Source organism: Xyrauchen texanus, chromosome 3 (assembly GCF_025860055.1).
Source record: "Xyrauchen texanus isolate HMW12.3.18 chromosome 3, RBS_HiC_50CHRs, whole genome shotgun sequence".
NCBI classification, from domain to species: domain Eukaryota; kingdom Metazoa; phylum Chordata; class Actinopteri; order Cypriniformes; family Catostomidae; genus Xyrauchen; species Xyrauchen texanus.
The window spans coordinates 24,277,217-24,304,978 of NC_068278.1; the positions used below are offsets into that span (position 1 = coordinate 24,277,217).

Sequence of the window (27,762 nt, forward strand, 5' to 3'; positions counted from 1 at the left end):
TTCAAAGTATGTAGTACTTGTGGCTGATTTTTCTTTGGGTCTCTGCTGTGTCAGTGTTGTCTAGTGTCACTGAAGGGGTTAACTACAGGTTCAGGAAGGAAGAGCGTGTGCAAGGCAAAGGGAGGAAGCCAGGCAACCCACACACAAGACAAGAGAGAGAGAGAGAGAAAGAAAGAGAGAGCAGAAACACTATAAATCATTTACCAAAAAAGAAGCCATCTTGTGGTCATTCATTAGACACATTCCCCTGTGCACGCTTGAGTCAAACATCTAAAGCTTTGCATAAATTAAGATACCTATGCCTGTCACCAGGATTTCCATTTGAAATTGACCCTTTACCAGTTTTCTGCTCTCAGTCACACACTGCTTTTCTAAAAATGTATTTATCATCAAATAAAGTTCAATACATATAGTCACAGCTGAAACTCGATTTTACTAGGGTGTTGTGAGGGGTTGTCGGGGCATCACCATGAAGTTATGAGTGGTTTTTAGTGTGATGATATGTGGTTTGCTAGGCTTACAAGTCAAAAGAACCGAATCACTTAGAAAAGTAATAGCACACCTCTCCTCAACAATGTCTCATGATTTGAGGTATAATTCATGTCTGTAGCAAAAACAGTGCAGGCCAATATATGAACAGAAGTTTATCACTTATGTTATGTGTTATGGGTTTCTGAAAAAACTCTCAAATTGGCCCGGTTGCTAGGGAGGGTAGCGTCACATGGGGTAACCTCCTCGTGGTCGCTATGATGTGGTTCTTGCTCTCGATGGGGCGTGTGGTGAGATGTGATTGTATGCCACGGAGAATAGCGTGAAGCTTCCACACGCGCTATGATGCGTGGATTGATGGTCTCAGACGCAGAGGCAACTGAGATTCGTCCTCCACCACCCGGATTGAGGTGAGTCACTATGCCACCATGAGAACTTAGAGCACATTGGGAATTGGGCATTTCAAATTCCAAAGGGGAGAAAATAATAATAATAATAAATAATTTTTTTATAACAAATGTCATGATACTGAATAATGGCTAAAATGCCCTACAGATGAGATCTCAAATCAGTCTCTTGACTACACATTTATACTAAGCTCATCTGAGGGGATTCCCCCTGAAATTTCTAAGCATAATTTGCAATAAGCAAATAAGCAAACATTGATCATGATTGTGTATATAGCATGTTTCCACTGAAGGCAGAATAAGAAGGGAAACAGAAAGCTCAGCAAATCTCTATACACTTCCTGCAGGGCGGGAACCAGATTTCATAACAGTGTGCTGGATTACACCTCAAATTTCATAGTCCAGAGCATTCAGTCCAATGCAAGCCATAAAACAACAGAATGGTAATTATCAATGAAGTTTTATAACAAATAAAAACTAAAAAAATACCTATTGCACTAACTGAGGAGACATGTGTTGCTTACTCTTAATGATACTCTCAAATACTCTGATGACTCTCAAAAATGTAGATTTTGACATTACTGTTTTTATTCGAATTAATAAAGGTACATTTCTGATACATTTGTACTTCAGTTGTTTTGTTGGACAAAATTTGTACGTCCTTTGTTTTTTTTAACCAAAATACTGGCCTCATACCACATGACCCATATTTGGTTTTCAAACACTGAGGAAGTGTAACATCTAGGCTAACTATTAACGATTGAGAGACACATTTCTCTGAGATTAAACCATATAGTGTGTTAAATTGAATATACAAGGAAAGTTTGTTATGAACCAGAATCTAAAAGGATTTTAAGATACAGTATCTTCAATATTTCTGGAGTTATTGGCTCTCCAACATTGGAAAAACACTTAAAGGTGGGGTATGTGATTTACAAAACGGCCGGCAGATTTTGAAAATACACAACTCATAAGGTCCTACCTTCTCTCCTCCAACGCTGGCCCTGACTCCACCCATTCGAAAAACAAGGACGCGCAATCATGCACGAGCGAAAACTCAGATGCGCGAGAGCGAGCCAGGCTAGCATAGGTTGGAGTTTCTGCATGACGTCACCATTTACCTGCTAAGACCGTCAACATGGCACAACATTCAGCGTTAAGTTGCACCAGATATTATTAACATTCAACAGTCACATAAATCATTAGTATTGTTAGAAAATTTATGTTTTTGAAATGTAAATATATATTGTATAAATATATATAAAATATATAAAAATATATTGGACGTCCTGGTTGTCACCGAAGTTTATGGCTAAATATAGGGCTGACCGATATAATGTTATCAGATGAGATTGTTATGCGCATCTCGTCAGTAAAGCACATAACATAAAGTGCATTCATTGATTAGTAAATAGCCATCAGCTGCTTTCAGATGGAGGCGTATACTACACAGAGCCGTAGTTCACTAACAAGCTGGGCCGTGATAATGAAGGGTAAATTGCCCAGCTTGTCAGTGATGAACTACAGCTCTGTGTAGTAAATGCCGCTCCATCTGAAAGCAGCTGATGACGAACGGGACACGCGCGCCAGGGTGGTGGGGGGAGGGGGGCATGGTACGACCGTTTGATTGACACATTTTCTGTCCAATGATTCTAGATGGTCTTGAAAATGATTGGCTGGAGTTTTTCGAGTCCTGCCCGTTCCACAGATGATTAAATTGCTTAATTTTCATTTCAGTGCTTCTAATTTACATCCAGTAAGTGGGTTAGGAATAGGATTTCAAGTTATTTTGAAAAAATGGTCAAAAAAGAAAATCACATACCCCACCTTTAAGATTAGGAAACAAAAGTCTATTTCCAATTTTGGGACTCAAGCCACTGGCATAAAATGCAACAAGAGGTGTTCGAAATCAAGTGATTATCTCTTTGTAAAAATAAAATAATGACGCTGCCACCTTTTCAAGGTTATTTTCAGATCTGTACCTTTGCTCCAAATCACATTATTTCTCCCCCATCTGCAAAATAACGGATTACACAGAAACAATCCATGGCATTTAATATTTTGGCTGTGATGTGATATATTTATGTGCATCTTCCTTCAGAACAATCTGTTAACAAAATCAAATATTTCACCTGGAGAAATCTTGGAAATTAGGTTGGTTTGATATTGCATGAACCTGAAGGGTGTATTTACGTTCCACAGCACTACTTACAGTAAGTCAATGTTAGGAAACCCTTGCCCAGAATGTACAACAGAGCAGGTGTGACAAGACAGAAAGGTTTGTCTCTGGAGATAATGGCAGAAAATATCATGAAACTTTGACAGGAAATGACTTAAGACAGACAGGAAGTCAACCAGCGGGACTGATAGGTAGAGACAACACAGGGGGAACCCTTAGTCAAGCAACTAACCCCCCCACCCCAAAAAGTCTGCTTTTCACAGTGGTGAGATTGTCATGACAATGGCTAGAAAGAGGAAGCAGCAGTAATACATGCTTTACAAACCAGTTTTCATAAGTGAGAGATCACAAACCCATAACCACAAACTAACTGCCATTTTTATAACTGCAGGTTATGAAACTTGATGAAGCAAGCAAACATTTATAAGTACATAGCTAAAAGGTGTACATTTTTAGGTGTGCAATTCTTGAGTGATATGATATGATGATGTGAGAATTAAAAGGTGTATTAAAAATAACTAGAGTCCTGTTAATCTGTACCTTAGTGCATGTATGCAGTAGATGACTTTGGGCATATTCTTGCGATCATACACATCGGTTGTCTCAGGATAGAATATCTGAAAGAGAAAAACACATTAGACTTCCATCTTTTCTTTTGGTTCCATATAACACATCAGTCAAAGAAAAGACAGAACTCATTAGACACTCTGTTCAAAACCTATGAAGAAGCAAAAACCATCCAATAAGTAGGAGTACTGTACATGAAAGAATGTAACCAAATGCTCAAAACAGGGGATATATGTTATACCTTATGCACTGTAAAATGTAATAAGGTGACTTAATAAAAAAAAAAAAGTGAGGAAACCAATTGCTTTAAAGAAATCAAGAAAATATACTTACTGTATTTGGCTCAAGTAAAGTAGACTATTCCTAGTTCACTTTACTTGAGCCAAATAAGTACATTTATAAGTACATTTATAACACAGTGTGTTATAACACAACATAAGGTACTGTATAACGTATACCTTATATCAAATGTTTAAGTCTAACAATGTATCACTGAAAATTGAAAAACTTTGACCTCTAATTTGAATATTGGGAGGCTGTGTTCAAATATCTGTGGTGGTTAATATTTTAATATTATATAGATGGTAATACCATGGATCTGAATGACCACCATACAGTTATAAATATTGGGACATCATCACAATTCTAATCTTTTTGGCTCTATACACCACCACAATGGATTTGAAATGAAACGAACAAGATGTGCTTTAACTGCAGACTTTCAGCTTTAATTTGAGGGTATTTACATCCAAATCAGGTGAACGGTGTATGAATTACAACAGTTTGTATAAGTAATGGGACAATTGGCTGCTCAGCTGTTCCATGGCCAGGTGTGTGTTATTCCCTCATTATCCCATTTACAAGGAGCAGATAAAAGGTCCAGAGTTCATTTCAAGTGTGCTATTTGCATTTGGAATCTGTTGCTGTCAACTCTCAATATGAGATCCAAAGAGCTGTCACTATCAGTGAAGCAAGCCATCATTAGGCTGAAAAATCAAAACAAACCCATCAGAGAGATAGCAAAAACATGAGGTGTGGCCAAATCAACTGTTTGGAACATTCTTAAAAAGAAAGAACGCACCGGTGAGCTCAGCAACATCAAAAGACCCGGAAGACCACGGAAAACAACTGTGGTGGATGACCGAAGAATTCTTTCCCTGGTGAAGAAAACACCCTTCACAACAGTTGGCCAGATCAAGAACACTCTCCAGGAGGTAGGTGTATGTGTGTCAAAGTCATCAATCAAGAGAAGACTTCACCAGAGTGAATACAGAGGGTTCACCACAAGATGAACCACTCAAAAACAGGAAGGCCAGATTAGAGTTTGCCAAACAACATCTAAAAAAGCCTTCACAGTTCTGGAACAACATCCTATGGACAGATGAGACAAAGATCAACTTGTACCAGAGTGATGGGAAGAGAAGAGTATGGAGAAAGAAAGGAACTGCTCATCAGCCAAAGTATACCACCTGATCAGTGAAGCATGGTGGTGGTAGCGTCATGGCGTGGGCATGTATGGCTGCCAATGGAACTGGTTCTTTTGTATGTATTGATGATGTGTCTGCTGACAAAAGCAGCAGGATGAATTCTGAAGTGTTTCGGGCAATATTATCTGCTCATATTCAGCCAAATGCTTCAGAACTCATTGGACGGCGCTTCACAGTACAGATGGACAATGACCCGAAGCATACTGCGAAAGCAACAAAAGAGTTTTTTAAGGGAAAGAAGTGGAATGTTATGCAATGGCCAAGTCAATCACCTGACCTGAATCCGATTGAGCATGCATTTCACTTGCTGAAGACAAAACTGAAGGGAAAATGCCCCAAGAACAAGCAGGAACTGAAGACAGTTGCAGTAGAGGCCTGGCAGTAGAGCATCATCAGGGATGAAACCCAGCGTCTGGTGATATCTATGCGTTCCAGACTTCAGGCTGTAATTGACTGCAAAGGATTTGCAACCAAGTATTAAAAAGTGAAAGTTTGATTTATGATTGTTAATCTGTCCCATTATTTTTGGTCCCTTAAAAAGTGGGAGGCACATATACAAACTGTTGTAATTCCTGCACCGTTCACCTGATTTGGATGTAAATACCCTCAAATTAAAGCTGAAAGTCTGCAGTTAAAGCACATCATGTTCGTTTCATTTCAAATCCATTGTGGTGGTGTATAGAGCCAAAAAGATTAGAATTGTGTCGATGTCCCAATATTTATGGACCTGACTGTATTCATATACCATATACCATTAATTTACATGGTATTTCCCAGGTACCTGAAATAATAATATGGTTTTAATGTGGTGTATATTATAAAACAAGTTACTATCGTGATACCATGCCCAAAATATCATGTTAGTACCACTGTGTGCAGTACCATGGTCCGCACACCATTGAATATTTCTATAAATTAACATTAATTAATTTAATCTTAATATAGTTTGATAATGGAAAAATACATTAATAAAATACAGAACAGCAATAAATAATATGAAACAATTGAGTAATTTAGCTTAGGTGGCTTCGCATGGAGCCCTGCACATTGTACTGGGTTTCACTTACACTTGGTTGCAGCTCATGCTTTTCTGCCCTTGAGTGAAAGTTACTGCCAGTCAAACTGACTGACAGAGCAAGTGTGTGTATAATAATTTAAGTCAACAACTCACACCATGAGTAAATATTCAATAATAGCCTTTATATACTATTCTTATAACAATGGTAATCTATCTATCTATCTATCTACAGTCAGGTCCATAAATATTGGGACATCGACACAATTCTAATCTTTTTGGCTCTATACACCACCACAATGGATTTGAAATGAAATGAACAAGATGTGCTTTAACTGCAGACTTTCAGCTTTAATTTGAGGGTATTTACATCCAAATCAGGTGAACGGTGTATGAATTACAACAGTTTGTATATGTGCCTCCCACTTTTTAAGGGACCAAAAAAAAAGAAACAGGATGGCAATGATAGGCGTCAGAGTGTGTGTGTGTGTGTGTGTGTGTGTGTGTGTGTGTGTGTGTGTGGGCAGGTTTAAGTGGTTTACGAGGACTTTTGTTTTAGGTTACAAACTGGTAATTACAAGGGTATTATGCTATAAATGTGGTTCATGAGGATATTTCTAGCGTTCCCATAATTCAAATTGCTTAAAAAACATACTAAATTGTGTTTTATTGAAAATGGAAAAATGCAGAAAGTTTTTTGTGAGGGTTAGGTTTAGTGAATAGAATCTATAGTTTGTACAGTATAAAAATCATTATGTCTATGGAGAGAGATTATAATGATAGCAGCACCAACGTGAGTGTATGTGTGTGTGTGTGTGTGTGTGAGTGTTATTGAGAGTGTGTAACTGGACCTCACCTTAGGCAATCCTACAGACTCCATGGCTCTGAGCCACTGCACAGTGTTATCTGTGTGTCTGAAGTGGAGTCCTGAGTGCTGGAGAGAGCAATAAATACAAGAGCAGCACATTACTAGCAGCACATGCTTCATTTGAAATACATTTCTGTCTAAATATAAAGCTGTTTTCATCATTTTGGGAGACTGATTTCTACTGATTTTTTTAGTAAAATATGCACTAGAAATGAAATTAGAAATATACAGTATACAGAGGTGAGTATACATGATATTTTGAGGTAGTGAGGATGTCTGTGCAGCACAAAGGATAAGCTACATCCTGACAAATCATTGGGACATATTGTCACAAACAACTGGGCTTTGTAAGTGTCACAGATAAAAGCTGAAACGTAACCAGTCCAAGATGGTCTGCTAGTTTTAGCTTGTCTCCCAGCATGGTCAGGCTAGTCTGCCTATGTCCCACTTGGCTGGTTTCATAGGGATTTTAGGCACTTTTCATATGGTCAGCTAATAACCAACTTGGTCAGGCTGGAAGACCAGCTTAACACAGCAAAGATCAGCAAACCAGCTTAGGCTATTATAAGATGTTTTTTTATATACAGTACCAGGGAGAGGAGCATGATACATGTACAGACTCTATCCTCCATTTCCAACATAAGTACCAGTGTGTCAGGAGCATGTGCACTATCCACTACAGTGTGTCATAGGCTCCAACTTGGGTTTGATTCTGTCTGTTTACCTTAGAAGTAATTCAGTACCTTATAACGAGTTTGGTCCCTGTCATAAATCTTCTTCTCTGACACCAATTCGGGGGCGAAGAACCTGGCCAGTTTTCCAAGGTAGACCCCATTCCGCAAACCATCCTCCAGTTCTGTTGTTGGTGGTAGCATCTCCTCCAGACATGCCTCCATCCATCTGAAATAAAAAAGGCCAAAGTTTTAGCTTAAAAACTGCTTCAACCTAATAGGAATGTAGCAAACAGTAAGTGTTAAAACTGGTAGGACCTTCGTTATTGTACAAAATCAACACTTAAAAAGATGGTTTTTAGCATGACTTTACTGAACTGTATAACAAACAGAGATCTTTGGTGAAAACAAGTGTGCTGCTTTGGATATTACAGGATATATATACATTTAAATGAATTTACAACTATTACAAGCTAAAGAAAAAGAAACCTCGACACAGAAGCAATTAATAAAAGAACAACTCTGCATTCACAGTGTAAGAAAAAGTTAATTTTGCCTATGGCAGGGGGCATGGGAAGCTCAGCGAGTATTGACGTTGACTACCAACCCTGGAGTCAAGAGTTTGAATCTAGGGTGTGCTGAGTGACTCCAGCCAGGTCTCCTGAGCAACCAAATTGGCCCGGTTGCTAGGAAGGGTTGAGTCACATCGGGTAACCTCCTCGTGGTCGCAATTAGGGGTTCTCGCTCTCAATGGTGCGCGTGGTAAGTTGTTCGTGGATCACGGAGGGTAGAATGAGCCTCCACATGCTGTGAGTCTCCGCAGTGTCATGCACAATGAGCCACTTGATAAAATGCACGGATTGATTGTCTCAGTGTAACGAACGCTAATCCCCAAGTTCACCCCACCCCCTCTAGCTCTCACACTCGCTCCCAATCACCGGAATATTAGTTTCACCTGCACTGTTCTTTTCCCCTATTTATACCCTGCCCTTTCTCCCCACAGTTGTTGGTTATTGTTTAGTTTACCCCTTCGCTTTGCCAGCTCTAGTGTTTCGCTAGCTTTCCCCTGTTTAAACTACTCTCTTGTTTGTCTTGTATATTCTGATCTCCCGGCTTCGACCTTACGCTTCCCTTTACTACGCTTCTTTGGATTTGCCCCTTTGTTATATTCTGATCTCCCGGCTTCGACCTTACGCTTCCCTTTACGACGCTTCTTTGGATTTGCCCCTTTGTACTTTTGCCATTCTGCCAATAAAGCAGTTTTTCCCGACATTGTGACTATCTCTTCTTGTGCGTGTTACATTCAGAAGCGGAGGCAACTGAGACTTGTCCTCCGCCACCCGGATTGAGGTGATTAACTGCGCCACCACGAGGACCTACTAAGTTGTTGTAATTGGGCATTTCAAATTGTGAGAAAAGGGGATAAAAATTTTTTTTTTTCCTATGGCAGAGACATGGATAATGATTACAGTTAATGCTATTTTTTAACTTGTAAGAGAAGCCAAAAAAGCAGCTATTAAGGTATGCTTTTTAAAATCTATATAAGACTAGGGCTGAAACATAATTGCAATTATTTACAAGTTTATGTTGTTTGAAGTTTAGTTGACATCAGCCTTTTAATGCAGTGAAATACTTTCATCTGACTTTTGTCAACAAAAACCTGCAGACATGGGGTTATTTTAAATGTGTATAATAAATTGTAGCGGCCAAAAATGTGCAATTTAAGTAAATCCTAGGGTGCTTTAAATAATGCGCTCAGTGCACGTTAGCACACATAACTGAATTCAGAGCACATCTGTCACTCAGGGCAATGATCCCATTTACATGCATTTAAGAAAGCACTACACATTACTGACAAAATAGCCGTGCAAATAGGCACAGCACAGAGGGCAGCGTGTTGAGACTTTATTTATTTAATTAAATTGCATCCCTCGCGGACTCAAATTGAGATTTCGATTTTATTTTGGTTAAACTTTCAGCCCTTTGTCAGACTACAGTTCACGGGCCTTCCAGAGTTCTTCACTTTAACATGAAAGATAATTGACTAGGATGCTAGAAATCCCACAGAGTTTGAGCAACAAAAAAGAATTGCTATACTTTGATTAATATTAAATTCAGATGTAAGAGAGTTCCTAAAGCATACATAAATATAGAACTTCAGTTCCTCCAAAAATGTGAGAAACCAAGTGGACCAAAATCTGATATGTGATAATCTCTCATTTCCTCACAAAACCAATGCTAACTTTTTCCATAGCAACCCAGTAAAGTGAAGAGAATAAAAAAAAAAGTGACCTTCAACCATCCCCCAGTTTACGCCATTAAAACGTGTGTTCCAAAAAGTTAAAGGACATCAGTGCTTTAAACCATTTGGTAAATATTGGCTTTTCCAGCATAAACAGTATATAGTCAAGGTTGGGCTACAGTTATTCTCCATCCCACTAGGTGTCGACAAACTTGTGGAAAACTTCTGATCTCCTGTCACACTATTTTTACTAAAGCAAAGAGAAAAAGAAACATTGGCTTTAGTATTAGTTCTGCACTTACTTCATACATTATTTGATGCTGTTTTCAAGTCAATTCAATGAGATTTAGGCCTAAGCATGCACTCAGTTCACCATTCAGTTTTCCAGATCACTGATTCACTGAAATTCACCTTAAAACATTCAGGTCAACAAATTCCATTACATACTGGTTGCTAGTCTGTGACCAAGTGAAAAATTGACAGTTTTACATATTGGGAGACTGCTATATTGTGAAGGCACAAACACTGGTAGAGCTTTTCTCATGCCAGTAGGTGAAATTTACCCCTGCTGAACTGTCTGCTCTACCTTTCACTCAGAAACATGGAGAAGTCACCATTTACAATAAAAAGCTCAGATTTCCTTTAATAGTCAAGTGGCTTTTATTGTCATTTCAACCATATACAGCTAGTACAGTACACAGTGAAACAAAACAACGTTCATTCAGGACCATGGTGCTACATAAAACATCATAAAACAAACACAGAACTAAGTGAGACTACACAGAATTAAATAAGACCTACACATTACTACAACACATGTGCAAACAGTATAAGACGGCACAATAATTGCTAAATGTGTGTGGCAGGGCGGAGGATGGGGCTGGGTCGTAATTATACACACCCGGTCCCTTATCAGGCTAATTAAGCCTCCGAGAGGGATAAAGGCCGATTGCGGACCATGGTGCGACGAGAGAGAGATCGTTTACGGACATGTCCGTCATGTGAGTGTTTTTGTCTTTTGTTTAAGTTAATCATTAAAATATTGTTTATATCGCCAGGCCAGTTCTCGCCTCCTCCTTTCCATTGAACTGCTTTACAATGTGCAAATTGCAAAGGGAGTCAGATGGTGTTCAGTTGTGTGTGTTTTATGTGTGTGTCAGTCCTGTTTCTGAATATTGAGGATTCTGATGGTTTGCGGGAATAAACTGTCACACAGTCTGGCTCTGAGGGCCCGAATGCTTCGTTACCTTTTGCCAGACAGGCAAAAAAAAATTATATCACTTTACAGGGAAGTCTTTAAAATGTAAATAACAATTGCTAAAAGTTATACATATTATTGTATATGTTCAGACTGCTATTATAAACACAAAAAATAGACAATTTTGGAAAAACTGTAGTCTGAATTTGAATATGTATTATAACTCAGGCCCTATAGGCGCTGTGAAGCTGCTTCATTTTGTGTTTGTATCCACTAAGTGGTAGTTAATACTGGAAAAATATATTTATACAGTACTGTGCAAAGGTTTTAGGTACTGGTGAAAAATGTTGCACAGTAAGGATGTCTTCAAAAATAATGCCATAAATAGTTTTCATTTATCAATTAATGTCATGCAAAGTCCAGTAAACATAAGAAAATCTAAATCAATATTTGATGTGACCACCTTTGCCTTCAAAACAGCACCCTTTCCAGAAGGGTAGAAATGGTCTCATTTTGAAGAATACAGCCCAAGGCAAGAGAATATGTATTGCCTGTGGCTAGCTGTAGCCGATAGAAGCAGCAGTCGGAGCAGACATGTAAGTTTTGTCTTTGTTTGCTTGGAAATACCATTTTCAATGTTGCACTTCATTTGAAATGTATATGATCTGTGTGATTATGTCAACAATATACACTAAACGATTGCATTCTCAAGAAAGAGAGTTTGATAAAAGACTCAACTATGTCAGCGATGTTTGTGCAATATGTAAAATATTCATATTCATAGAAATACGTCATCAACCTCATGTAGTTCGGGGGGGTGCAGAAAGTATTTAAGCCTTAATATGTTACTTTATATTAAAATACACGCAAAAGTGATGGACATCAGTTAAATATAGAGGTTCTAAGCTTTCAAATGGTATCACTTATGACAGAACCGGTACAGAGTCCCAGAATGTAAGATTAAGCTAGTAGACTGCAAAACATTGACATATGGAGATTTAAGTGATTCTATTAAAATGCCAATGCCTATGCTGCAGTTTGCAAGCCTTTGGTTAATAATTTGCTACGTGACTCTTGAATTGGTCAGCTGAATGGAGCTTTTTAATAGGCCACCAAAAGTATATCCTTAAGTTGAAAAAAATGTTGGGTCAAAGGTGAGGTCACAAGTGTTCTTACTAGGCCTAATTCATTCTATGGTGCAGCACAACCTTCTGGCTTTTATTATGGTCTTAATGGGCTACACCACAATATTTCTGGTCATGGAAACACTGTTTGCTATTTGATGCTTACTTTCACATGGACCAAATGTCTATATTCCATAAACACCCATTAAGCTTTTTAAGTTGATTTAATTAAAGAAAACATAGAAGAAATTACAATGACAAGGAAAACATTGTGCCCAGGCATTTGTCAGCAATTCCCCAGCCTCCCACAAATACCTGCTCTCTCTTTGTCAACACAAACTGAGCTGCTAGAGCTAGAGAGTCTCTGTATTATATCACTACAGTACAGTACAGTACAGTACAGTACACAACATTTTGTCTCATTTCAGTGGTTGATATCTAACCTAAAATATGATATATTGTTTCAATACAGTATATTATGAGAATGTCATGTTCGTGCACAGAAGAATAACAGGAAAATGTAATTTATTCAGTCAAATAATAAATAATTGTTCTCTATAACGCAGCAACCTGGTCATGTGATCTCAACATGGCGGCCAACATTAAGAGGGCATTTCTATGGCTTTTGGCTTTTTGGGGGTTTTTCTAGGCCCTTTTACTCTCTTTAACACAACATATTTGTCATTTCTTTAGATTTAAAACAGAATATGCTTTGTGCACCTTTAAGGATGGAAATAACTAAGTATCGCTGTATCAGGATATGTGGCTGCTATAGACACCTCTCCCTGTTCCTGCTGCTCTCAACCAACAATGGAGGCGACTGTTACAGTGTCTTTAAGAGACCTGACTGTTTACTTCTCTTTCCTGTGATTGTTGGGCTGCAGTGGTTTAAACTCAATTTCAAACAGAGCTGAAAGAAATATTCAAAGAGATACACCATGTTAGTCTAAACAAACAGCTCTGAAAAAAAGATGTTTCTACATACTGTTCATACAAAAAGCTGAATAATAAAACAGTTAATTCTGCTCCTCCAATTTGCTTGGACAAGCACTCTTCCAAGTGTGCCGATACAGTATATGTATGACAGCATTAAGCCTGTTTAAATCACTCCACTTGTCTGTGTTTGCAGCACTGCAGACAGCATTTCAAAATTAGGTACAACTGATGTTCATTAGCATCAGCCTTTGGAAGTGGATGCGTTTGAGAGATTAAATGCACATTGCAATGAATGAACCTATAGAGATCAGTTCTTTCAATTAGTCAACCTTACACTTAGGCATTGGGAAACGTTTAATGTTACTTCTACTGGTGCTATTTCAGTGCATTTCTATCTTTATACTGTCAAAGGCTTTGATTGGAAAATGTTAATAAAACATTATTGCTACATATTGTATCATTTACTTTCCTGAGGAGGATAAAAATGGATTTTGCCAGGAAAAGAAACTATATAGAGTCAAATTTCAGCAGTTTCAAAATATTCGATGAATCGTGATTATGAAAAATTAAGCGATGAATAGCGATTATAATTTTTAATCGACTGACAGCACGAGTGTTTTGTTGCTTTTAGTCCATCTGTATTTGCTTTGAAGTCAACTATATTTAGTAGATACATACTTTTAAAATTTTCTTTAGAGAAATCAGAACAAAAATATTGATGACTCATGTACTCATTTTTAATTGGAAAGATTGTTATATAATCAAATGCTCTCTGGAATAAAAATGTACCTCCCTCTGCAACCGACCAGGAAGTAGCAAATCATGGTTCATGGCTTTGAAACAACTCAAATCTATTGTCTGTTTACAAAACTATTCAATAAGTACAACCCAAACTTCCTGTTTTAATAGGAAATACATCAACACAGGGCAGAATGTTGCACTTGTCAAGCGATTTCATGGGATCAGGCCTTGAGGTAAATGCTTCTGAGGCATAGATGACAGCTAAACTGCAAAACAAGAACACACTGTGGGATATTATTGGTTCAGCTGGAGAAGAAAGAATGCATTGAATAGCACCAAAAAATATCCCCTTGGTTTGGTGAAATGACTTGACTGCTGGTCCAAAGAATTCAGTTCTAAAGGATGAATATAACTGCAATCCTGAGGCACAGAGGTCATTGCTCTCTTATGACTTTTCACCTGTTTATCTCACTGCATGTATCTGTCTGATATGCTACTGAATTGAACAAATTCTAAAATGCTAAAAATGCCCAGGGTCTGTGTGCTGACTAATGAGTGGGTGATAGGACAGCTGACAGTATAGATTCTTATAATGGTGTAAACTCTATGAAATGAATCATGACATTAGCTCTGAATTTGCCTTATTTTTATGTAGCTAAAGCAGGATGGTGTCCCATTTTCCAGACTTGGCAAGTAGTGACGGTACTACCTGGAAAGTTCTGAGTGGAAAAGATGTTACTGGAGTACTAAAGTACAGGCACTGAATTTGACTCTGGGAAGTGAGAAATATCAGTGTCTAAACAGAAACCATTGGTCACATGAAAATGCCCTTGCACTGTATAAAAAAACAAACAAACATTGTGACTATTAATAACTGAGGTTTAGGACATCACACAAAGACAAAATTAGAGATAGAAAAAGTTTCACAACTGGGTCCCTCTATCTAAAATAACATGCTCTGTTTGCTTAAGTCAGTGGGTGCAAAGTCTTCCAGTCACAGTACTGGAATGGGAAGGCTGGGGGGGTGCATGAGGCATGCTTATCAGCTGACAGGTTGCAAAAGGATTCCATTAGATCTATAACAGCATAACAGACAACCATGCAAATTCCATCAGAGCTCATGTTGTTCCAAAACCATATGACTTTCTTTCTTCTGTGGAATACAAACCATCGGATCCTCACACAAAGCCATTACATGGTTTAAGAGATCTTGTAATATATTATATAGTAATTCCAAATGGACTGTATGAATAAAACTTGCCAGATATAATCAGGTCTGGAAATATCAAAGTTATTAACATCACATGTTTTGCATGCTCCATTTATTTTGGTGGCTTGGCTAGCCAGCTCTTTATTAAAACTTAAAAAATATCCTGTTCTAAACTGTTTTGATTGCAGTTTTGACTGCAGCAGGGGTCAGACCTCTGCCTGTGACTCCTGATGTAAGTGGAACACAGGGATGACATGTTTCCCCTTGTTAACAAGAAGATTAGTGGCCAGCATTATAATCCTGATCCAACAAGACAGGATTCCCAGAACAAAGGCTTAAAAACAGTCACTGCCACAATTACTCAGCAAGGAAAGTAATGATATGTAACAACTGATTAATTAATTAATGTGAAAATTAATCTTTTCTCCTTTTTTACAGTTTATCATAATCTGAAGAACTCCCTAGATTTTAGAACTGGTACGCTGAGAAGAACAAAGCTCAGAACAGCTCATCTCAGAACAATGCATGCTGTAATACTCCCTCACATTCTTCTTTGCTTTCATCAGATGTGGGTCAAGTTCCCAGTGATCGAAATGGCTGCTGATGCATATAACTGTTCTGTGTGCCTTAACGATTAAATGAGTCCCAAACCTCACAACTGGAAATATACAGGCCATGCACACAATATGCCTGGTTCATTACCAAAGCATATCATTTGTTGTAAATCTATAGCAAAACTACTTTTCCAAAATACAGTTGATTGCTATCAAATGTATTGCTTTCTTGGAGATTGAAAACAAGTTCATTTTGGTTGGGAATAGTAGTGATTTGCCCAGCTTATTGGGAAAATTTAAATGGTAAAAGTTTTTTTTTTTTTTTTTGGTGAAAAACAAAAGAAAGTCAGAGCTGTGGCATATTGGTAAAGCACATGTTCTTGAGCCATAACCACCCCATGGGTTCAAGTCTGGACTGTGTAGTGATTCTACAGCACGATGTTGTTACATTAGGCCTGCTACTAACAATTATTTTGATAATTGAATCATCTGATGATTATTAGAACAATTATTCGACTATTCAGCGATTATTGCAATGATTAATCATTATTAATGATTATTCTGCTTGTGTCCTGACTTAAAAGGTTGTATTAAACATGCTTACTAACAATAAAGAGGAAAAAAGGTGTATTTTTTTACTTGGTTATACTTCTGCAAGTGCAGTAAAGACAAAATATACTTATATTCAAGATCTATTCTCTAAAATCAAGTCTAAATATCTTATATGCTGCTTCTCAGGTGAATGCATCTTTTTCAATGATTTTTAAATATTATAAAATATATATTTTTTTTTATTATATTCAAAATTCTCAGATAAAAAAAATTTATTCTGCAGTATAGTCTAGCTGATAAAGTAAATATACATTGTTTTAAAAGGGTCATATAATGCCATTTTTGTACAAGTTAATATGAATCTTTAGGGTCTAAATGAAAACTTTGTAATATACTTTTATTAAAAATTCTCATTTGTATTTTAAGAAAACACTAATTTTACCTGCTCAAAAACGGCTCTGTTTTCAGCACGCCGTATCTGTGCATATGACTTTAAATGATAATGAGCTTTGGTCACCCCGCCCCTTCTTAGCAAAACCAGCTTTATACTGACCCTCGTTTATAAAGCAGTCTGGTGAAAAATGATTTGCGCAAACATGAACGCATTGACGTTGCTCGTGGGGAATATTCCCATCGTAAACAAAACTCAGCCACTGCGTCTTCAGCGGTTCAGATTTAGGAACATCAAAATGACTGCTGTGTTCGTTATTACACCGAAGAACAGAACACCACAATCGCTTAGGCGCCATTCTGCTCCAGTAATGATGACGGACTATGATTGACAGCTCGCTCACGAGTGAGGGCGGGTCTGTGTTGAAACACTGCTGTCAATCAACAATCCTGGGAGGGGCGTCCGACCGTGTGACGTCACACGGTCGAATGGCTCGATTTGAGGCAGGGGAAAATATATAAGGAGATTAAAACAAAAACACTGGATGGATTTTTATCATAATAGGATGGTTGTGTACAGGCACAGCCAACACACATTTCAGTACAATCAACTTGAAAAAGTGCATGTACCATTATATGACCCCTTTAAAGGAGTTTTACATATTTATATTCGAAAACAAACCAAATCAAAAACGTATTTTGTTTCAGTGTATAATGGGACGAAGACTTCCCCTCTCACCTTTCTGTTCGCTTCAATCCATCTTAAACTCACAAAAAAGCAAACTCTCTCGTATTAATAAAGCTGAGTATTGCCAATTTTCTTCATGATAAGAAATGCACAGTGACATATATTATGATTCAGTAAGTCGTGAGCCATCACGTTATAATCTAGCTGCAGCAAGTGTGCACGATCGAGGGATAAGCATATGCATCAGCCGGATGCAGTTTCAATCTCTCCCCCTCAGATTGGGACATTCGCGCAACTCATAGAAAAGGCGCTGACCGCACAGACAAATGCCAGTTTTGGAGTTTGTATTTATTTACATGATCTGCTTTCATATTATTTGAACTTTAATAAAGCTATACCGCATTAATAGCTGCATTAATTTAATGTTTACTTTAAAGACGCTCGACACAAAAGTTTTACTTCAGCGGAGCGGCAGCTCCTGCTCCACTTATTCCACAACGAGAGTGCTTCTGTATTTACTTATTTAGCATTATTGCATTATAATTCCCTCATACTTTGTGCTCTACATCACCTGAAGCTGTTTGGAAAGTTTATAGAGTGCATCTGGACTGTGAGCAGTGTAATTCTTCCTCTCCTCAGTCAGGTGAGAGCTGCAGTGCTGACATTCGGGTAAGTGAAACTTTGATTCTCGCAATTGATTCATGTAGGCTGCATTTAAAAGTGTGTAAACACATTTTCGTGGTATAATATAGCACAGGCATAAGCCGGAGAAATGTTCCTGTGGCCACGGCATGATTATACAGATACATACAACGTGGAATGATCGCTGACTGTTTGTGCATCTGAATTGCTTTGTTTTAAAGCTATCTTTAACTACTCCTCTAGGATCAGTTTGCATCCGAAATGCTCTGTGTTAAAGCATTTAACATTCAACATTCGGTTGAATGACACAAGATTGATTCATGTCATTGATTCATATTAAATCAATAAATGCATTTAGGCAGAGGGATTATAAAACTAGTCTTCCACTGGCCATGGCATGATGCAAAGGGTGAAATACTTGCTCAATTCACTGACCTATGCAGCCGAACTGCTCTGTGTTACAGCTCCCTGTAACTGGGAAAATGGAATGAGAAATGCTACTCAGCATCAGTGGCTCTGAGCAACATTCTACATAAATAAACAAGTAATGTGATTTGTGAAAAATATCGTTTGTATGACATTTTGGTAGCAGTAAATATATTACATTCAAGATGTATCAACTTGTGCGTTTGCAGTTGTATGCAATCAACCAGTGGCATCTGTACGCACCGTGGAGCAACTCAAAACAAGCTTGCTCTGTGATTGCTCTTAAGAGAAAAATATAAATGTATTAATCAGACTTATTCCTTGAATGTGTTAGGTTGGCATTCCCCACTGAATTTTATCCAGACTTCTGAAAAACATCTCAAGTTGACTCTAACATTGTCGATGGGCACAGCACATGATGACATATAAAGGTTCAAGTGTTGGACTTTGCTGCTTTAGGTAAGATTACGGCAAGGTTATTCTTCATTATTCATGTTGGCTGCCATGTTGAAGGAAAAACAAATCATGCATATTCCTGTTATTGAGTCTTTATTATAAATATGACGTGAGGACATATTTTCTAAATATCTGTATATTTACTATGTTGTTTTGACATTGTACAGTGTTGTACAGTAGCTCGCATGACCTGTAATATCTGTTGTATGCAGTGCATAGGTTATTTGTATGGAATGCATAGCAAACAGAAGAGATTGTGGCTGTAAGAAAAAAGTAACGCAAAATTAATGAGAAAGTAAAGTAACTATTTACTTTATATAAAAGTAACTTTTTAAAGAGTAACGCAATATTCTAACCAGTTACTTTTAAAAGTAATGTTACCCAACACTGTTTGTGAGAAACGCACTACCCTCTGTCACTGCTCCGACTACAGCATCATTTTGAACAGTGTACATAGCCTGCATTTGGTTTTTAATTGAATGGAAACCTAATGCAACTTTTGTGCAGCTGCTGCTTAAAGCAATATTGACTGATCACAAATAGGCTACAGTATTCCACCATACTCCTATGCTCTCCAACTATGAGCACAGCTGAAGCTAGAAAGCATTCCTTCATGTAATAATCACGCAAGTCAATGATCACAGTGTTGAATCTAAAACGTTAATTATGTCCCATGACCATGGTTGTATATTCATCAGTAGTATGACTCAAAAAAGTATTGGGCAAGTTTTACTTACTGTTTGGCTTCTTCTAGGTGACAAAGGTATTCATATGCTATATTCTGTCTTCTCCTTTCATCCATTTCTTCTGCTGAGAGCCTCTCATCATCCACAATGGCTGTAGAATAAACAAAGGAAAATAATGGTTGGAGAATGCAGCACCCAACAGACAGAATAGTTTTTCCATACTGGTAGAATAACACATTAGAATGCTGAGCGTGATATTTTCCTCCCCACAGGTTAATCAGCAAACTGTACCACAGCCAACATTATAACCACTGGACTCTCTAGTTTAGAAAACTACAGTAAAAGCCATTTCATGAATTTGATGATGCGTATAATAGGGATAGAAATTTCAGTTATTTTGTCTACACTACGTTTTTAGGCACAGCATGCCAAGTTAAAATTAATTTAACTGATGTGTGCATTTTTACATGGTTTTTTTTATATCCCAGATTAATATGCAGAATAAACTGCATGAAACTAAGTAAGACTTTTGTAGGTGGATTTAACATAAAAGTGTAAAACTGTGGCTCTGTAGTGCTATCAAAACATTCCTTTGTTTGTCCAGCCCGACTCATCAACATTGACTCACAAACAATGTAAGTTTGGGGCCGGACTACTGTATCTGTTTGTTCTACCAATGGAAGACGGGGGGAGTTTTCCAAATAATATTGCATAATATTGTTACTGGTTTTTGATCGTATTTGTTTTGAAGTAAAAAAAAAAAAAGTTGTGCAACAAAATAAAAAATTTATTGTTCTTAAAAGTCACAGAATTATTGTTCTTTCATGATTAATCATTGCTGTCACTTTCCAGTACTCTGTTATTCATGCCCAAGTTCCATTCTGTTAATTATTCTTTGTTCACTCTGTAGTAGTCTTTGTGACAGTTTTAGGCCATGTGAACAGTGGTGGGCTTTGCATTTAAAGTCTAGGCATTCAGTGTGATTCATGCCATTAAGAAAACACAGTTTCACAATGAATAAGACACCCTATGCCTTTGGGCAGCTAACTAATAATACCAATTTACTTTTTAAAAACACGTCCACGCATGAAAGCCGAAACTTGAAACGACACATAAAGCCAAATTTTAACTGCAGTGTGACTGTTTTGTGAAATTAACATCTCCCGAACAGACATTCAAAAATCATAATTTTTCATACGAATCTACCAAAGAGGTCTATAATATCTGGAAAATCTATCTAATAATATTTGCGATTTAAAGTTGCTTGCAATAAATTTAGTTTCGTCAGGGTACACTGTTATGCTGCGTTCCATTCAAGTTGGATGTGGGATATTCCTACTTGATATATCCGACCATAAATGCATTCCATTCCCTGATATTCTGAAGATGATGTTTAAGGAAACAAACTTATTAGAGATGTCTCCTAGCAACCCAACTGATAAACAAGTCTGCAGCGCTAGCATTTGTGCTTCAGGTGCACGATTATCAAAAGAGATTATAATGTTTTATACGCCTGTTTCTGCAGGTGTTTGTTAAACAAGTTTTAAAATCATGTAATGTGGAAATGAACTAATTTATCGCTATTATTTAATAAAGTGAATGTTTATCACTTACTATAGCTCCCTGAGTGTCGACATGTTTGTGTGATATCATGCTTCTGCTTCTCGGCAAAATCGGAGTTGAGGATTTCTGCAGAAGCCTACAAGTTGTAATTCTGACTTTAAGATGCTTTCCATTACACTTTTCCTAGTAGGAAGTTGTAAAATCTGACTTTCCTAGCTAGCTAGTCTATTTAGCTAATGTCAGCTGTCAGTACTTTTACATTATGAAACTATTTGTGGCTGCCAAAAGCTGACCTTTACATGACTATTGCTACATTCCTTTTCCATCTTCACAACACAGCTTAATCCAACCCAGTCTCTTTATTTCTGGTTAAGTACATCCTACATCCTCATCCCATGCACACACTGCTTAAGCTTTTCTCAATATTTAGGCCTCAGCCAATGTAGCTAAGTGGGACAAACGGATTTGCTAAACTACTCTAAAGGAAATGCCATTGACTTTCCTTCCTCTCATAATCTCACTACAATACATATTTAAAAAAATGTTTACATATTTGTTATTTAATTTTTTTAGACCATCATCTGTGCTGTAAAGAGAAACAATGGGTGGATATGGCCTTTGCATAGTCAAGGTTTGGGACAATGTATATTAAACATAATTACACAACAAAGTATGAAAATCCTACAGCTTGAAAGTTAATGGAATAGTCGTTCACCCAGAATGTTAAATGCTGTCATCATACTCACCCTCATGTTGTTTCAAACCAGAATGACTCTATTTCTTCCTTGGAACACAAAAGGATGTTCGATCTCAGTCACCATTCACTTTCATTGTAAGGAAAAAAAAGAATAAATGGCAGTGAATGGTGACTAAGGCTTTCTGTTCCAAACATTCTACCTAACGTCTCATTTTGTGATCCATGCAAGATGGATTTGAAAATAAAAAGGGTGAGACTAGGTTATTAATAAATAAGGGACTTTAGCAGCAAGCAATGCTAAGCAGCTTCAAAGCCAAGGAAAATGTATGTTAGATGGATGGATGTTGATGAGGGCATGGTATAATATTTCTAATAGTACTATAACAGAGGGTTAATAAGCTCCACAATAACCAGAAGTAGAAGTAATATTGCAGTGTCCCCCTTTGTGCATTCAGCTGCTGCTAAAATTTCACATGGTCCATTAATTTTCTTGATGCAACGTCAGCTGCACGCTTTCTAAACTGCATGCAGTAGTGATGTTTCGTTCATTAACGAATAGTCTTTTTGAACACATTTTTTTGTGAACAAATCATTCTTGTTCACCTCAATCCTCAATTCACTGATATCTCTCCCTCTCAAAGCCAATGTGCTCTAGTTTGAAAAGCGAGACTGCTTTGATGGCTTTTCATGCCTGTAAAGACTGAGTATAACACAAGCCACGGGTGAAGTATATCATTTCTGCACTAATAGTGGCACCAAACAGAATTACAAAAATAAAGTATGTTTTCAAACAACCCCTTAGACTCACCATGCCTGATTTCCTATGAACAATACCACTATAGCATATACACACCGGATATAGAGCGTGGTAGAGGAATCGGTTCTGATTCCTTCGCCTGATTGAACGGCAGCTGGGTGTGCAGAGGATCAATGAGATAGGAAGGTTCTGTTCTTTTGGTAACTAGTAAATGTGACGATACAACTTACGAATTTAGCTGGAGCTCAACAGTAATGAGCTAACTTGTGTCGCTTTAACTTGAGTGTAGTTTACCTGTTGTACAACTCTGCAAGTTTGGCATCTCCATCAAACCCCAAAAATTTCCACGAAGTCCTCCACCTTGTGAATGCGATGCCAATGTTCACTCTGGTTTTAGTCTCTGTGTCTTTTAGTGAGTCTTCAAATTTTGCCGAAGTTAAAATTGTTTTCCTGTGTACACGTCTGCGATGGATGTTCATATTCCTCTGGCTGAACAAGTAGCCACACCCAAACTCACACTATAGGTGGATTTAGAAATGGATGGGTGGAGATATATACTGTATAAACATCAAGGTTTTGATAGTGCCTGGGTGGCTCCGTGTTTATACTTTTGGGGGAGGTAAATAGGGCCCTATGATTCCGTGTTTGCGGAAAACACAGACGAAATAGTGGAATCCAGTCATAAAAATTGTATTCACTATAGAACGCAGCATAAATTGGTATATTTGGGATAAAATTGAATGCATATATGCACAATTAATCAAATTCAAATTTTGATGTCGTAGTTTGATGATTAAACCACAAAAGGCTGAGATTTAATTAAACAATATGGTCTTGCTGAGCTGCGTGCCTCATCAGTAAGTGAAAGTGAGATACCACTCCATACACACCTACCGCATCATTGACATCACATGCACATTGTGCGTGTATTAATGACAAAAAGCAGAGCTTTTTTCAGACATTTTTCACTGTATACTGAAAGCACACAAGGACATGCACACTATATATTCATATAATTAAATAATCATAGCCTTTTGTAGTTTAATAAGCACATTAGCCCATTTTCTGCCAAAATGTCAAAATAAAATCTCCATTTAACTAAATTCCTGAAAATGAAAAAATACAACAGAAATATATTACTTCTGTTTATTAAAATGTAAAAGTCAATGTAGTAGTAGTAATAATAATGGTAATAATAATATATAAATAATAACTATATTTTCATGCAAGAGTTTAATTTCTTCTTTTGTTAAAACTGTGATGCTCTACTGTGCAGCTCTGTAGTTGACAAAATAAATCAATAAAAATTCAAATTTGGATTTTGGATTATACTGTGAGGATCAACATAGAAGCTCTTCATTTGATAAAATAATGCAATGGTGTGTTGAAAAGTAATTGTTCTGTTTTCATTTTCATAGATTTTTCAGATAAAGTCTATACATTCATTTGATTAGATAGTTTTTTGTTTTACGATAAAATGTAGTTAAACTTTAAAACTCGGAATTTAGAGAAAATAAAATGGAAAACATGGAATTTGGAAAACAAATTATGGAATTTGGAAAACAATAAAACGGATTGCATAGGGCCCTACTTAAACCCACGAATAGCTTACTTATAGTTGTTAATGGACAATAAACTGAGATAGTAGAAGATATTTTGTCATCAAAAATGTTACATACTTCACGTTTCATAAATGGAGAACAAAAAGGAATGATTAGGACAGATGAAACATACTGCCAGTAAATAGACAGCTACAATAATATATGGTTTGTCTGTATTCTTCAAGTAATTTCAGTTGTTTTTATAGCTTTATAAATGTTTATCATAGAAAATGACAATATTCTGAATTAATATTAGCTGCTTTTACATCTTATATTATGTAAAAACACAGTTTAAAAAAAACACAATCTATGCAATAGAGTGGAATGAAATACATTAAATGTGTACATCTTACAGTATAGTAATTATGGAAATTGTCGTAAAGACTAGGGGTGTACCCCGGTGCCCTGGCTAAATTTCTCCCATTGGCCCTTTTATATCATGGCCTCCCAATAATCCACATCTCTTAATTGGCTAAATTACTCTACTCTCCAACAATAGCCGGTGTGTGGTGGGCGTTCTGGCGCACTATGGCTGCCATCGCATCATCCAGGTGGAACACTGGTGGTGGTTGAGAAGAGTCCCCTGTTCACTGTGTAAAGCGTTTTGAGTGCCAAGAAAAGTGCTATATAAATGTAAGTAATTATTATAGTGTGTCATTAGGGGATGAGCCCCCCAAAGATTGAAATCTTAGACCACCTCTGGTTTATATTATATATTTGTTTTTATGTTTAATAAAAATAGTGCAAGTAGATTTCCATGCAAAGGCATTATAATTATTTGACAGTTATTACTAAAGCTATCTATGCTTCCGGAGCCTTTTCAGTGTCAAAAGCTCCCAGTAAATAAATAAACACATATATGACAAGGCAAACATGAATGACCCATATAAAATTATTCTAAGGTAGTTTTAAGCTATTCCTCCAACGCATGCAAACATTGGTCTGGCGTTGCAGGCTTGTGAGTGCAAGCACAAAAGCACCACTGCTGAAGAAAATCCTAGGGGAAACATTGTATTGTGTGAGGTGGTGCCTTCGTTTGACATACTGTGACCTAACACATCAATGTGTCAGGCTACCTGTAAATTAAACTGTCAAGCCTACCGACTCAATTTTGGGTGAAAACATTTCAAGGCCCTCAGAAGACTCTTTATGAAAGCAGCAATTTTGCACAAAACATTGGTTGAGTTTACCACAGTGCCCTGATTTCATTCTTAGAATAGGTTACTAGAAGATTTAGTGGCACATCACACAGTTTTATAGGACTAAGTCATTTGCTTTTCCTGACATCTAAGCTCACTATGGAGTATCTCCATGACCTGGTAGACCTCAATATATTATGATCAGATTGTAGTTGAAACATCAATAAAATAGTAAAACATGACACTTACAGTATATTGACTCTTGGTAAGGTAGGTCACACCCATTTCTCACACAAGCAAAAGGCAATACAAGGGTACAAAGAGTGGTACAGTCAAAAAAACAACTCCAAGATAGGTAAGGTGCCACTTAAAGAGAACGTGTGATGCTGTGACAAGAAATTATGGGAGCTGAGACATTTTTACATCAGATCAGAGCAGGGATATTGAGTCACCACATAATCAGGACAGGAGGGGACCAAATGAAGCAATTTCATAATCAACCATTGAAAAATCCATTTAGATCAATCACTGATCTGAATATTGTGTGTGGGGGGGGGGCGGTATGTCTATGGTGTCCATCCCCTTAATATTTATGGTGGTTACGGCCCTGGTTCAGGCTGTGTCCAACTACCAACAGTTTTCACAATCCTCACTCATCTAGTAATAATTAAGCTTGCTGAAACACAATCCCATGCTGGCCTTTGTTCGAGCAAATGAGATTCAATTCTGTAATGATAAACAGCGCTGCAAATTTCTCACCCTGATTGCACAGGTTCAGACTTGTCGGTTAACCTCTGTGGGGTTTTATTACGTAGATCTTTTGCTCAGCCTTATTGCCAACATCTGTCCCACTCACAATAAACTCAATATTTTGAAAATATTGCGACAAAATATCATTAAAGTGCCAGTGCAATTTGATAATTTAAGATATTAAAAGTAGTGGGACAACAGTCAATGACTGGAGGTGCAATGCACTGGAGTAAAGATCAGAGGGTCAGTAGCCTTCAAATGAGAATCTGTTGCAACAGCAAAACAGTAGAGGTAAATTGTGCCAAAAACCATACCACCCAGATGTGAATGACTTTCTTTCTTCTGCTGAACACAAATAAAGATTTTTAGAAGAATATCTCAGCTCAGTAGGTCCATACAATGCAAGTGAATGGTGGCCAGAACTTTGAAGGTCCAAAAAGCATATACAGGCAGCATAAAAGTAATCCACAGGATTCCAATGGTTAAATGCATTTTTCAGGGGTGTTATTATAGGTGTGGGTGAGAAACAGATCAATATTTAAGTCCTTTTTTTACTATAAATTCTCCTTCCTTACCAGTAGGTGGCGATATGCACAAAGAATGTGAATCGCCAAAAACAAAAGAAGAAGCCTGTGAAACTGAAAGTATAGACTTATAGTAAAAAAATTCTTAACCTTTTTATGAGTAGGGTCTAAATTCCCCTCGCGCCAGAGTGAGTTATTTTGAGCGCAATACTGCACAGCCGGTAGAGGGGGTGGAATGTAGACAAATTGTTTGTTGAATTATTTATTTCTTGTCATTAAAAAATGAAAAAAAAAAAAACACACTGTAGATACCATGGCAAACATTTGAAAAAACTGGGTATGTCTACTCTACTGTATTTGTTTTATTTCTTTCATTTAAATATAACTATAAAATAAATAGACAAATAATATAAGGAGTACAGGGTTGCCTGTACACTGTTTGACGTATGTCTGATTCAATATTTGTGTGACTAAGAATGGCAGGAGCTTGTTCAGCGCATCTCTGTGTGTCGGCGCGAAAGCTGATTTGAATCTTGCAGCTTGTAATGTAAATGGCTGTTGCAGAATCACATATGTGTGACATTCAAAAGTTCTGGCCACCATTCGGTTGCATTGTATGGACCTAGAGAGATTAAATATTCTTCCAAAAATCTCGTGTTCAGCAGAAAAAACAAGGTCATACACATCTGAGATGGCATGAGGGTGAGTACATGACAGAATATACATTTTTGGGTGAACTGGTTGAAATAAAATTCTACTAAGGTAATCACAGCCGTGTTGATAGCTGGATAAACACCACTCTTGCTTGTGTGAAATTGCTTTAAGATCAATTTGGGTCTCAGCTACATCACATGATAATTAGGTGCAAAGCAATGCTGTTTTTTTTTTCAGTCTTCCTTTCACAACAGTAATTTTCTGTACACTTACATTCAAGGTTAATTCTATTTTACGACAAAAGTATATGTTCTCAAACATGGGATGTCACATGTTATGATGCACAATTTGATTACATTTTGGTCCCACTTATTGAAAGCATATTTGTGGGATATCTTCAAACAGCATCAGAGAAAGGGAATAGAAAAGGCAATCCATAACAAAAGGCCCAATGTAAACACCCTATATAAATCTTCTGAAATATACCACCAGCAGCCTTGTCAGCAGTTTAGCTGGAATGCAATATCTGTGCCAGTGTTGACATGAGTT

The 27,762-nt window shown here is 37.3% G+C and overlaps 1 protein-coding gene across 1 annotated transcript in view; it reads right to left on the reverse strand.

Moving 5' to 3' along the window:
• iqgap2 (IQ motif containing GTPase activating protein 2) overlaps positions 1–27,762 on the reverse strand; it is a 66,040-nt gene that overhangs the window by 36,979 nt on the left and 1,299 nt on the right. The window contains exons 2-5 of the mRNA XM_052101137.1: positions 19,580–19,679; positions 7,756–7,912; positions 7,001–7,078; positions 3,616–3,692 (exon numbers count right to left, since the gene is read on the reverse strand). Of these exons, the coding sequence (XP_051957097.1) occupies positions 3,616–3,692; positions 7,001–7,078; positions 7,756–7,912; positions 19,580–19,679 (412 nt within the window). The remainder of the gene's footprint in view (positions 1–3,615; positions 3,693–7,000; positions 7,079–7,755; positions 7,913–19,579; positions 19,680–27,762) is intronic.